At 42.8% G+C, this 14,361-nt stretch overlaps 1 protein-coding gene across 2 annotated transcripts in view; it reads right to left on the reverse strand.

Moving 5' to 3' along the window:
* RIPOR2 (RHO family interacting cell polarization regulator 2) overlaps window positions 1-12,098 on the reverse strand; it is a 133,316-nt gene extending 121,218 nt beyond the window's left edge. Inside the window, exon 1 of one of the 2 annotated variants that reach the window (XM_081952755.1) lies at window positions 11,855-12,098. In XM_081952755.1, the coding sequence (XP_081808881.1) occupies window positions 11,855-11,912 (58 nt within the window). In that variant the 5' untranslated portion in view covers window positions 11,913-12,098. Of the gene's footprint in view, window positions 1-11,572 lie in introns of both variants that reach the window. The other variant, XM_081952753.1, reaches the window with a different exon arrangement.
* Between the last annotated feature and the right edge of the window lie 2,263 nt (window positions 12,099-14,361).

A 14,361-nucleotide genomic window follows, 5' to 3' on the forward strand; every position in this document is an offset into this window, starting at 1 on the left:
CTTATGCACGAACCTCCCCCAGCCCAGCCCCCTTTCTCTCTCAATGGAACAATTGAACTTTTCTCATTCACTATTTTTCTTCTCTGACTCAACACTACAATTACAAAAGCATCAGGGGGGCAACATGTTTGAAAAATATATATCTGCCTTACCTGGCATATAGGCAGGTATATAACAAATAAAAAAACTGGGAAAGAATTGGGAAAGCAAGCTGCAATGGGAAGAGAAATTAACTGGAAAGATTCTAGTATAATTTAGGTAGCTTGCAACATTTATTCAGATATGTCTCCTCCACATCTGTTAAATGAATGTTCTTTCAGAGAAGCTTAAGCTATGTTGGTGGAAGAAAGTTATTGTATGGCTGCTTTTTGCAAATGAGTTTATTTTTAGATACATTCATCCTATTAGCCACCCAAGGATTGTTGAGAACAGTTAGACTGGGCTACCATAGCAACTAGCATATGCAATCCTTTGAGGTACATGGCAATCCAGAACAAAGCCTGTCAATGAATATAAGTAGCTTTGTTAAGAATGGAATGTTTCTGTAGAAAAAAAAAACAATAATGGAAAAGAGGGCACCTCAATGTTGGGTCTTTTCTCCAAAAAATCTCCCCACCTCCCAGATCTCCCACTATCATCTGTGTTTGGCAAATGAGTGATGTATTTAGAATAATTGCAAAGGCAATTTTTCCATTTGCAAAACTGAAACTGCAGAGTTTGTGGGCAAGTCATCTTCCATTGATGGGAAATCTAACTGGATTCTACTTCCTGGCTTTATAGAAAGTAAGGGAGATGACCTTGACAGAGATATGCAAGATCGTTGCTAGTGCAATGAGGGATGAAACATATTTTAAGTTTGCAACAGACCGATAACATTCAGAATTGAATCAGGTATCTTCCTCATTCATTAATGTATAAAAAGGGGATGAGCTACAGATACAATCAAGACTTGCAAGATTCTATTATTGTAGCCAATTAATAAAAGTAATTTAGTCTATGGAGTTGATTTCTTCGTCTGGTCTACCTAATTTTGCTCACAGGCTTCTGGATTTCAGCAAACTTTAATCTCTCCTTTGTTTCATAGAGCAGCAGTCCCCAACCTTTTTGCTGGCATTTTTATTATATGTTTTCCATTTCAGCCTTGTCCGACAGTTTGGGTTATTTGCTTGAACATCCACAAGATTTCAGTTTGGAATATAGTTTCAAATAAGCTTATCCGAATTGCTCTGCTTCCTTCTCAAGGTTTGAAAAATCACAGTCTTTTCAACACTATGTTTAATCATGTATAAATAGGCAGATGCCTATATTATCTGCATTATCAAGGATTACATCTGGAATCTTCTGTATCACAAATATTCTCTATCATTGAGCTGTTCTATAATGTTTCTTTAATCTGCTGTTCTTCTGAAGTAAATATTGGGAATCTGCCTGTGTTAGGGGGAGTAATAGTATGTTTCTTGTAATATCTTAGGGGTTTTTTCTTGTGTCATTATAAATGAACAGTACAGCTCTCATATTAAATGTTTCTCTTGTTAGCTTTTGTGCATTAATTTCTATAATTCTATGATAAACCAAATGTTCATGACATAAATTCTGCTATTTTAAGTACAACCTCTCTTTAATGAAACACTTGTCTCATTCTGCATGAAGACTGAAAAAATCAGATAAACTATTTGAAGAGTTAATCTTTTATATTAAAATGTATTTTCAAACTTTCTGCGTGTTCTCCTTTGCCATTGGGAACAAAATAAGTCATCTATATATTACAAGTAATCCTTACTTAATGTCCACTCATTCAGTGACTGTTCAGTTATAGTGGTGCTGAACAAGGAATATACAATGGGTCCTTATAGATGCAGCCATCACCGCATCCCCATTTAGCAACTGGAGTACAATCATAATGTTGTACTGTCCCATGACAATTGTGATCTTCACTGTTGGTTTTCAACAAGTAAAGTCAAGGAACTTTGCAGGAGATCGCACATTGTGATCACATAACCACAGAATGATGCAGTTCTGCAAGATTCAACTAATGATGGAAACTGGAACTGCCAGAATCGCCATGTACATTCACATGGTCACATGACACCATGTCTTATAACAGTGTCACTTAGTGACAGAGTTCCCAGTTCCAAATACTATTAGTAAGCAAAGACAACCTCTATATATGGTACATTAAACAACTTTCTACTCTTGGTCCCTGCAAGACCTCCAAGGCTTCACTTCAAAAATTACGCAAAACTGATATTTCAACAAAAATTGAAAGTGTAAGATTCCCACCAATTTTCAGTAGGAATCTAAAAAAAAGCTGTTGCATTAAGCCAGTGCTTCTCAATTATTTTCTGTCATGCCCCCCCTAGGAAGAAGAAAACATTTCACGCCCCCCCCCCCCCGCGCGACTGTAAATAGTCTAATTTGTCTATAAAATTGTTATAAGTACACCTCTGCATAGCATAGCACACCGGTCTTTCCTCGACTCCCACCGTAGTCACATGCTTTCTTTCCTCTTTCCCTCTTACTTGTCTATCCTTCCTTCCACCCTCCCTTCCTCCTTCCCTTCCTTCCTGCCTCCCTTCCAGTTCCCTCCTTCCTCTTTCCCCCTGCCTGCCTGCCTTCTTTCCTCTTTCCCTATCCTCCTATCCTTCCTTTCTCCCTCCCTCCTTCCCTGCCTCCCTTCCAATTCCGTTCTTCCCTCCTTCCTTCTGCCTCCTTCCTGCCTGCTTGCCTTCTTTCCTCTTTCCCTCTTGCTTGTCTATCCTTCCTTCCACCCTCCCTTCCTCCTTCCCTTCCTTCCTGCCTCCCTTCCAGTTCCCTCCTTCCTCTTTCCCCCTGCCTGCCTGCCTTCTTTCCTCTTTCCCTATCCTCCTATCCTTCCTTTCTCCCTCCCTCCTTCCCTGCCTCCCTTCCAGTTCCATTCTTCCCTCCTTCCTTCTGCCTCCTTCCTGCCTGCTTGCCTTCTTTCCTCTTTCCCTCTTGCTTGTCTATCCTTCCTTCCACCCTCCCTTCCTCCTTCCCTTCCTTCCTGCCTCCCTTCCAGTTCCCTCCTTCCTCTTTCCCCCTGCCTGCCTGCCTTCTTTCCTCTTTCCCTATCCTCCTATCCTTCCTTTCTCCCTCCCTCCTTCCCTGCCTCCCTTCCAGTTCCATTCTTCCCTCCTTCCTTCTGCCTCCTTCCTGCCTGCTTGCCTTCTTTCCTCTTTCCCTCTTGCTTGTCTATCCTTACTCCCTCCTCCCTTTCTTCCCTCCCTCCCTGCCAGCAGCTCCTCCAGCATCCCAGCTGGAAGCAGCAGCACAACAGTCGCCGTTACCAGAGGCGAAGGGGTGGGGGTGGCAAGATCGGGCGACCGCCGCCCCTTTGTCCCTTCCCCAACAGCGGCTGTTGCGCTTCCGCTTCCAGACGGAATGTTGGCGGTGGAGCTGCTGGCGGGGAGGCGAGCTACCTGCATAAAGACGCCGCCGAGGGCATGGCAGAATATATCCCGGCTTGAAGTGGCAGCGCTGGGGACTGCTCAGAGACTCATCAGAGCCGCGGGCTGGAGCTGTGCAAAAAGTCTGCTTGGGCTGGGGGGGGAAGGGAGGGAAGCCTGGGACAGCCATGCTTCCCTCCCTCCCACCCCCGCCCGAGCAGGCTTCTTGCACAGATCCAGCCCGCGGCTCTGATGAGTCTCTGAGCAGTCCCCAGCGCTGCCACTTCAAGCCGGGATATATTATGCCTCGCCCACGCCGCCGCCGTTGCACCCAGATGGAAAGGGAGCCTTCGCGCCCCCCTTTACGGAGCCTCGCGCCCCCCCAGGGGGGCGCGCCCCACTATTTGAGAACCGCTGCATTAAGCCAATAATAAATGTAACTGATTTTAAAAATAACGTTAATTCTCCTTAAAAGCTCTGCAAAGGGACTGAATATTTATCCTGCCCCTCTCATGTAACATCATTGCCCTGCATCATTTGCTTGTTAAAAAAAGTAATTTAAAAACTCTGCTGTTCCCCCTTTTCTCTAAAAAAAAAACAGGTGCATGGGGAGCCTGGCGGGGGGGGGGAGCAAACTGATATTTTCCCTCTTTTTTGATGCCTCTAGTCTCATGTCATTGAGGAGAAAATAAAAAGCAAAACACAGACAAGATTGTCTTACAAAAGCCTTCCTATTTTCCTTTTTTATCTGTACTTTGTACTGTTTTCCAGTAAGATTAAAGAGTGCTTAACATAAGCTAGCCATTAGTCTAAATTCTTATGACATCTGGAACTATGCCCCCCTCCATAAACTAAGAATACAATACTTCCTTTAAACCGGTGGTTCTCAAAGTGGGCGGTACCGCCCTTTGAGGGGCAGTGGGACGACTTAGGGGGGCGCTAAGAGGTAAGGGGGGTGGCAGGGGGCGCTAAGAGGCAAGGGGCAGTGGCAGGGGGGCATTAAGAGGCAAGGGAGGTGGCAGAGCAGTGCTGGAGGTGTTCTGCTGTACTGTACTCCCGACTCGCCTAGCTTAGTGCGCAGGCCCGGAAGGGAATGCGATGGGACTGAAAGCGAGAGTCCTTCCCCGTGCAGCTTGTATGGAGGTGGCGGCTCAGTCTCGCCTCACCAGGAACTGGCGACGCCGCGCCTTTGGGAAGGCTTGGGTCTCTCGTGCGCCTTCAATGGGTGGAAGGGCTGGGTTCTTCTTCGTCGCACAAGATTGGCAGTTAAAACTGTTCCTCCAGCTGCGGGGGGGGCAGCGGCCGGCTTTGCCACCTTCCTTCTCCGCCGCCCGCTGTTATTTAAAAATGGGAGTGTGGGTGAACAGCTTCACAAGAGCTGAAGGTCCTGTCCCACCCGACATGAGCGCATGGAGACCCTCAGCTGGTCTGTCATGCTGTGTAGAAACTGAGCTGCTGCCTCCATAAAAAATTGCAGGGGAAGCTGAAATTTTGGAATGTGATTCTAAGAGGAAGAGAGTCTACTCCGCTTTAACTACTTTCTTATGTAAATAAGGATTGAACAGCGTACAAAAGAGGTTGTGGATTGTAATCCTTTCATGCAGGGGCAGGGCGTGATTTTGCAACTACTTCATAGATGCATGTTTTTTTTCTATAGTATTAGTATTATTAATAGGATTCTTTTTAAAATCATCTGGATTAATAAACAATCTTAATCTTGCTCACTGCTGGAAATACTCCAGAAAATGTGTTTTAAATTAGTAATATTTTTATAGCATTAGTTGGCTGGCTGATCTGATGAAAGAGGGAGGCACGTTTTGTTCAGAATAGCTTGTGGAATTGGGACATGTGGTTCTCAAGCATTGACACACCTAATAAAAGTAGCTTACAGTGCAGTTTAACATCATGTCCTGACTACATCCTTGTGTTTCCCCCCAAAAGGAATTGTCGTTGCCCTGATCTCATTCCCAGTATTGAGTGAAATATCTTTAATCATTAGTTGTTCTAGCTATAAAGTGGCATTTTTCCTCCTTTCCTATTGATTTTGGTTGTCAGAAGGTCACAAAAGTGATCAACATGACCCCGGGACACTGCAACCATCATAAATATGAGTAAGTTGCCAAGTGTCTGAATTTTCATCACATGGGCATGGGAATGGTGCAACGGTTATAAGTGTGAAAAACATTCATAACTCAATTCTTTCAGTGCCATTGTAACTTCATACAGTCACTAAACTAATAGTTGTAAGATAAGGACCACCTGTATTTCACAAATTGCTAGGGAAGATACAAACTTGCTCTCTTCCTGCTACATTCCAAACTCTGCTATCTCTTTGCTCTCTGAAAAGCCTTTTTCCTCCTGCTGCAGACTACAGGTAGTCCTCAGATTATGACTATAATTGAGCCCAAAATTTCTTTTGTTAAGTGAATTTTGCCCTATTTTATTATCTTTTTTGCCACTTGTTAAATGAATCACTGCACTTGTTACTAACGTTGTTAAGTGAATCTGGCTTCTCCATTGACTTTGCCTTGTCAGAAGGTTGCAAAAGACGAGTTCCGGTTCCGGCGGCGGCGGCGACGGGCAGCTCTTTGCCCGCTCCGGCTCCCCGGTGGGCTTCCCCACTCCTTGGGGGGCACAGGACACCCCGCAGAGGGGTCCTGCCGGTGGGGCGGCATCGCGGAGGTCTCCTGCAGCGGCGGCAGCCGGCGGGGGCTCTCTCGCGCGCCCAAGGCACCGGGGAGCAAGCTCGGAGGGCGCATCGCGTTTCCACGCCTCGCGCCTCGCTACAAGCCGACTGGAGAATGCTACAATTGAAGGAAGCAGCTGCGGTGCGGTGAGGTTGCCTCTCTCTTCATCCCTTACTTTGCATGAAGATTTGATTCAGCTTTTAAAACTTTAAAACAACTTTCGGAGCATTTTGGAGGTGCGGCTGGAGGGAGGGGGGTTTCCCCCCCCCCCTTGGACAAGCGGCAAGAAACAATTTTGCTCTCAGCCCCCGGGGAAGGAGGAGGGGGGAGAGCCAACGAATGAAGCCTCACTTAGGCTGAGATGATTTTCTTTTCAATTTAATTTTACATATTACAATGATTTGAGGACTTTTGGAACTTTTTAAAACTTTGTTACGCCTCTGTGCCCAAAACTGGCAGGGCAAGATGGCACACTTCCGTTGTCTTTATGAACTCTGAAACCTGACTCCACCTTTAAAATTCAGGCTTCCGGTCTTTGTCTCCGTGTCTCCCAGAGGAACCTCTTGTGGATTGGTATTTTTTTAACCTTCTAGGGGAAATTTTCTATCTATTGCCAGACTTATTGGAGAGATTCTCTTCTGCCTGGTTATTCTGCTCCCGGATTCACCTGGCTACCCTTCTTTTCTAATTGCTTACTTCATATTTGGACTGAACTTTTAACGTTATAAAGGATGGCATCTAAAAGACCCCCTCCTGGAAAACCTGGCTTTGCTACTTCTGCTCCAACATCCGCAACATCCAGTCCAGCCACACAGTCAAAGATAACAGAACTGATGCAACATAAGACTACAGAGATGGACTTTCAACAAATGCTTCAACAAATTCTACAGGGCCAGGAGGAAATCAAGAAACAGTTAAGGGAAATGAAAGATGAAATTAAAGAAAATCAAGCCCAAATATATAAGAACTCACAAAGACTGAATCTTGTGGAAGGGGGGGTGGAGGAGGTGAGGGGGGTGGTGGAAGCTGTGCAGAAAGGGAACAAAGATCTTGACATCCAACAGATGAAATTAGAATTTGAGAGAATGTCCTATTATCTTAGATTTCAAAATGTTATAGAAGAAGATGGGGAAAATATAAGGGACATCATGACAAACATTCTGGCTGACTATACACACAAAGAAAAACAACAGATGGGGTGGGATATAGATCTGGTTTATAGAGTGAACTCAGCTTATGCTAGAACACACAATTTACCCAGGGAGGTTCACATTAAATTCCTTAGAAAAACCACAAGAGATGAAATTCTGGGTGTACAAAGGGGGCAAGCATTGACATATCATGATATGGAGATAACCATTCTGAAGCAGATCCCTAAGAAGATTAGAGAAAAAAGAAAAAATTATTCGCAATTAGCGAATAAATTATACCAGAAAGGGGTGTGGTTTAGATGGTTGATGCCTGAAGGTATGCTGATATTCTGGGAGGAGACAAGAATCAGAATTAATTCACCCATAGAGGCGCAGGCCTTTATGGAAAAAAATAAAACACTCCTAGAGAAATCACCAGACACTACAACGGACACGCAGGACACGGGAGGGGCCAGAGCTCTGCCAGTGGAGGGAGATGGGGCAATAGCAAGAAGACTCAGATCACAGAAATAAATATGAAAATCATATTATTATAAATTGACCGAAAGTGAAAATGGAATTATATTTGGATTTTATATTGTAATGTTTAATTTGATTGAATTTAATAATAGAACTAATATGCTGATTATAATCAATTATATACTAATGCATTATATATAAATGTACGCTATGGGTATGGAGGGAGGGGGGCCTCACACACTTTGCAACTGCCAAAATTTGTATACCTGTCCATTTACCCTTTTCCCTATAAATTTTGAAAAACCAATAAAATTTTATAAAAAAGAAGGTTGCAAAAGATGATCATATGACCTTGGGAAACTGCAACCATCATAAATACAGTATGAGTCAGTTGCCAAGCATCCAAATTTTGATCTTATGACCATGGGGATGCTACAATGGTCATAATTGTCAAAAATTGTCATAAGTCACCTTTTCAATACCTTTTCAATGATGAAGATTTTGATCGTTTGCTGCTTCATACAGATGTTCGTTGGCTATCAAAAGGCAACTGTGTGAGACGCTTTTACAATCTTTTTGACACTGTTGTGGAGTTTTTTGAAGACAAGAATGCCTTGCTCAGTGGTGAACTCAAAGAGATCAGACATGACATTGCTTATTTATCAGAACTATTTGCAAAGTTCAATGAAATGAATTTGCAGTTGCAAGGAAATTAGGTCAATTCTTATTAAGGCCAAATCTGTCATCTCTACATTTATTTCAAAGTTAACTCCATTCAAGCACAATATAGGCCATTGCGAGCTATACCAATTTCTGAGCTTCTCTGAGCTAGAAGAGAAAGGTGGGATACAAGATGATGATCTTCAAGTTTTTTGTGACCATTTGGACATGCTGCATAAAGATATGTCTGAGTGATATCAGGATCTTCTTTTGATGGAAATTCCATGTTGGGTGCTAAATCCATGTTCAGATACAGAGGAAGATGGGGTAGTGGAGGAACAACTCATAGAGCTGTAAAATGACATTGAGCTAAAGCCAAAGTTTAAGAAATCGTACCAAGAGTTTCGGTTACAGAAAGAAATTTCTGATCGCTATTCTGGACTATGGACAGTTAAGAAGTTCCTTATTGCATTTCCAACATCATATTTGGTGGAACATGGCTTCAGTGTGGTCATCCAACTTCTCTCCAAGCAAAGAAATCAACTCCAGATTACTGAACATGGTGATTTAAGACTCCTGCTAGGTGACTTAAAACCAGATATTGGGAAACTGGTATCACTTTATCAAGCCCATCCATCACATTAAGAATTTACTGAACAGTGAAGTAGTTACTAAATTTTACTGAGTTTATTAAGTTACTAGTTACTAAGGTTCTTGATAAATGACTATCAGACTTTGAAAACCTGGTATCACTGGATCATGTTCAACAATTTTGTTGAATTAACATTAACTAAAAATGTTTTTAAGTTGATTTTGAATAAATGTGCAATTAATTGTTACAGTTTTGAATTTTACTGTTACTATCTTCCTTCCGTCGTGCAAACAGCCCAGTCACATGACACCCCCCCAGCCATGCCCACCAAACCATGCCCACAGAAGCGGTAGGAAAAAAAAAAATTGAATTCCACCACTGAGTGGGGGGCACTGAGGATCACTTTGTAGCACCAAGGGGGCGGTAGACTGAAAAAGTTTGGGAACCACTGCTTTAAACTATTAAAATGTAAGGTGCCTTAACTATAATCTAAAACTATTTTTCATTTCAATTGTCTGGTTTAGCAAACTAAAGTATTGTGAGATGTGGACCACTTGACTTTCCAAGAAACACTATTGTGTGCACTCCTTTTTGATCAGTGTCCAATAAGAATTTCTGTGCACCTGGTTTCCTGACAAGAGAAAAATACATGAGACTCCAGGATAATCAGTCTTTTAAATTTTGCTTGTAACTTCTATTGATCCTTAATCTGATTAATTATCTGATTTGGGTAAACTATTTCTTCTGTTCATTTCTATTATACATAATGCTTCACCACAGCATGCAGTAATATATCAGCCATACAGATAAAATTTACTGAATATTCACTAGACTAATATGCAATCAAAACCAGTCAATTACATTTTAACCTAGTGTATGATAGGAACCCAGACCACAGGATATATATTTCAATGAATTGTGTAATTTCAGAGATTTATATTAAATTATTAAATAAAATCATGCAGATACAAGCAATATGATTTGAAATTACAGTTTAGTATGGCATAATCAACAATTCATGGCTTAGTGTCATGTATCAATCAAACATTTCTCCATAACGTAGTGCAGCAAACTATTCTTAACTATCTCACTGTCCAGGTGATTAAAGAAATATCACAGCCACAAGGACTGGTTGCTGCCTTCAGTTTCTTGCCTTGTTTACCCAATACATCTAAGTCAACAAATGTAGTCAACTAGCATGCATTGCCAACTTACTGCCTCTTCCTTTGGCTCTTTACTCAAAGTCCTAGTTTATCCTATCATCTAAACTCAAAGCAGCTACCACCTGAAATTTACAGAAAGAGGTTGCAAAGCTTGCCATATTTGAAATATCAATAATCTTTTGACTGTTTGGGACATAAATGTGATAAACCTAAATTCATAGCTACTCTGGATTTAAAGTGTTGGTAAAAGAGCTGCACATGACATTATGCGTACTTTTAACCTGACAAAAATACAATTGGTATTTTTGGCTGCTGGACTGGTGGGGGCAATTTCACTGCATTATTCAGAAATCTGCATTATTCAGAAATTATTCAGACTAACTGCAGTTGTACGTCAAACAGAACTGGTATCAAATGAATCGAATTTTATTTCCATACGACCAATCAACTTGGCCAATATCAAAGAATTCTGGGAGTTGTAGTTCCTGAGTTGTTTATCCATCACAGTGTTAAGTTGCATAGAGTTTTTCCAAAAGGCAACTGAACTTTCTTGGGGTTTTTTTTCCCCATTGAAAACGTTTTGCTTCTCATTTGAGAAGCTTCTTCATTAAAGCACCTTTGGGACAACCAGAACCTGGATGATTGGAATCTCCCTAGACCAGAGGTCTTCAAACTTGGCAACTTTAAGACTTGTGGACTTCAACTCCCAGAATTCTCCAGCCAGCTGGGGGTTGAAGTACACAAGTCTTAAAGTTATCAGGTTTGGGGACCCCTGCCTTAGACAGTTGCATAGACTAGTGTTTTTCAACCTGGGCAATTTTAACCTGGTGACTTCATCTCCCAGAATTCCCCACATAGAAACACTGGCATAGACAATAATTCCAGGCCCTGTTTTTGTTCGTTTTCTACTTTCTAGCAAAAGAACAACTTCTACTTTCTGCCAAAAATTAGATTTGCCTAATAGGCCCAGTTTCAGCCACTGCATCCCCTTCCCAACCACAGGAGAAAAGCTAAGAGGTAGCTTACCAGGAGGTAAAATGGACGGCTTATAAATTGTATAAATAAATAAATAAAACAAGAAGGCCATGGGAACGGAGGCTGGGCACAGAGCCAGTCTCTTTACTATCTCATTACCGATAAACAGCAGAGTAGCACAGGAGAGTAATTGGAAGTAAAGGGCTCCTACGAGGTATGGGCCCCGTTTCTGTTTCAGAGGGGGGAAATAGCTGCACCCTTCTTTTAAATTACTTTAAAGCTCCGAGGAGTCGTAAGGCGAATTAAATCTTAGGTGGGCGTCTAGGGCGAGATTTCTCTTCACAACCGGGACTACCGAGGAGCGGGAAGGAACTTCCCCAAAAGCTCGCAACAGGCCCTACGAGGAAAGGAGGGGCGCGCGGAAAAGCCATTTCCCGCCTTCTTTGAGTAACAGCGAAATGTTCGCTTCGGGGCCACTTACTGCAGAAACGCCGGCGCTCGGTCCTCCGCCTCCAAAGTCTGTTCCTCACAAGGCATCGACAGCGTGGGCCCGGCCGGAGCTCCATGGAGAGAAGCGCGGAGGGTGTGCAGTGGCGGCGACGCCAAAAGTCGCGCGGAAGGCGAGGCGGGGATGCACGTGCCGTGGAGGAGGAATCCGGCGCCCAGCGAGAAGCTTTAGCCCCCAGTTTCCCCTCCGACGGCGGAGCGCACGGCCCGCCACCGACAGTTCCAGGGAAACACAAGAGCGATCGGTCCCGGTTACCTGGCTCTGCTGTCCGGGAGCCCAGCTTCCACCGCCTCCGGCGCCATGTTTTATGCATGAGGGCGAGAGGCGCGTAATTTCATCCAGCTTCAGAAGCTCGGCCCGCTAGCGCTGTTTTCAGGTTTCTCCCGGTGGGTCACACCAGCGCAATCTGAAAGCGGCCGCCCTTTCAAAGAAGACGTTTCTGGGGGAAAGGGTGTGGTTTTTACCCTCCCACTCCCGGGCTTTTGAAACGGGCTCTTATTTAAGTCGTTCCAAGGAGAGCGCGTTTTTCTCCTCAGTGAATGGCGGGCATTATAGAGCATCTGCCTAAGCACACCTTTCTGGGTAGTTGCCGTTTGCAGGCGACTTGTCCCCGGGTGATAAGCTGCGAGCAGAGTTTTTGAAACGTTTGTTAAGTTTTTTTAAAACAGTGATCAAGCGGATGATCGAGCCCCAGGCCAGACAGCGGCCTAGAGAGGGCATGGCATCTGCCCTTCCCGAGACTGAAGCTGATTTATTTTGTTAAGAGCACAGCTTTTGTCCCCGTAGTTTGCAATGCCATGGTTACAAATGCGTTATTACATATATCCGTTTCTGCAGGGGGAAAAAATCCACATGCAATTAAGTACGTTTCGTGCCAAAGCAAAATAAACATTTAATCTCCCCCCCCCCCCCAGTTAATGGCCCTAAAAGGAACAACTAACCATCCCCTCTGACATTGACTCACACTAAATGTTTCGGGAGTTTTGGACTGGGAATGTCTTGGGGTTATTGTGCGGTGCCTTTTAAAAAGACTTCTCGGCTGGTGAAAAGAGCCTATTACTTCCTGGCCCACTTCCTTTTTCTTTTTGCAAAGCCTGAATGAAACCAGGGAGGAAAATTGCCAGAGGAAAGTAGTGGAGAGATTGGAAGAAAACATAGCAAAGTTAGAGCACATAACGTTCTTCGGAGCACATTCTGCTTGCCCTAGTGCCAGGATGGCCCCCAACTGTCTCATGAAGACCAGAATGCAGGAAAGTTTAATAAACGAATACTAAATAACACAAAGCAATCTCCACTTGTTTTTTCTTGTCCCACATCAAAAGCAATTCTTCCCTGCTTCTGTGTGATCACCCTAAGCCAGTTAGCTATTGTGTGTTATGCTCCTTCCCTCCAGTCAGTAGTCATTTGCAAGTACAACAATACCACAGCGTCCATATTGTTCATACAGTGCCCCCTCACACTGCTCTTTGTAGCTGTTTTTGTGATGGGTTATCTGCACCGCACACTTTTTACAACTTCACCAGTGGACCTCTGGAAAAGCTGTGGGTTGGGTGGGGGCTTCTGAGTTTTTTCCCCAATTTACTTGTGGAACAGGCAAGGTTGGTAGAATTGTCAAATTGATTTTCCCTTCTAAACCAAAGAAGAAGAATGGTAAAACTCTTTGTTTTTCAGGATTCCACTGATGAATGGGAATGTATATCATACATAGGGCATAGAGAAGATCTGTCAATATAGGCCACATGTCCTCAAGAGGAAAGTGATTGGTGCTTGTTCTAGCACACACAGGTAAGTAAATAGTGAAAGAATTTACCAATTGGGGTGCTTGACAAGTCCTCTTTAGACAGGCAGCTCACCAGTATTACTGCCAGAGTTGGAGAACAGACGGAAAATCTAGCTTCGTTTCTAACTGAAATCATTTTAGTGTTGGAGACAGCTTAAGGCTGTCATATGGAATTATTCAAAGAGAGATCGTGTTTGTAGGATCATCCATCACCTTTTTAGGACTTCATATCAAGGAGACATAGTTAGTAGTCGCCTTATGGAAATTTAGTTTGGGCTGATTTGGAGATAAATATAACCTTGCTAGTTAATTGACTAGGTAAATTAATCTATTTTTGGAATTTATACAATCTAACCCTGATCCATCTCTACTAATTAAGTGAATGAGGTCATTTTGTTGATTAAGTTCAAAGTGTGAACAGGATATAGCATGTTCAGAATTTTCTCAAGTGAGAAACAGTCTATCCCTGTGTTTGTTGTGCAATTTGGAATTGGAAGTTCATCAGAACAGTCTGTATCTTTAGCTTAGTTGGTATGATTAGGAATGATTTTAATTTCATCAGATATGTAATAGTTGGCCTTCCTTTCACTAACAGTCTTATTTCCAGCCAGGCAAGAATTGTATTTTGAAGAAGTTGAGCTTTGGGAACATCAATATATGTGTCAGGCTGTTGAACAGGAGGCTCCAAATATTTCTTCTGCTGCCCCAAATGTTCAGTAATAGAACATTCTGTTTATTTCCATGTCTATCTCTATCTGCAAGCAGTTTACTTGTAGTTTTAATCAAAAAGTATAGATTTTGATATATTGAATAATCTTTTATCTAATTTAAATGGTCTTGAGAATTTTTTTTTCTTTAGTATCTAATTTATAGATATCAAAGAAGAAAATTCTTAAGACCATTTACTATAACCTTTTCACAGTCTTCTCTTTCTCCATCATTTAAAACTGTTGTGCTGAGTAGAATGTTTCTGTTGAAACTT

The sequence above is a fragment of the Natrix helvetica genome (assembly GCF_964273705.1).
Source record: "Natrix helvetica genome assembly, chromosome: 4".
NCBI lineage: Eukaryota > Metazoa > Chordata > Lepidosauria > Squamata > Natricidae > Natrix > Natrix helvetica.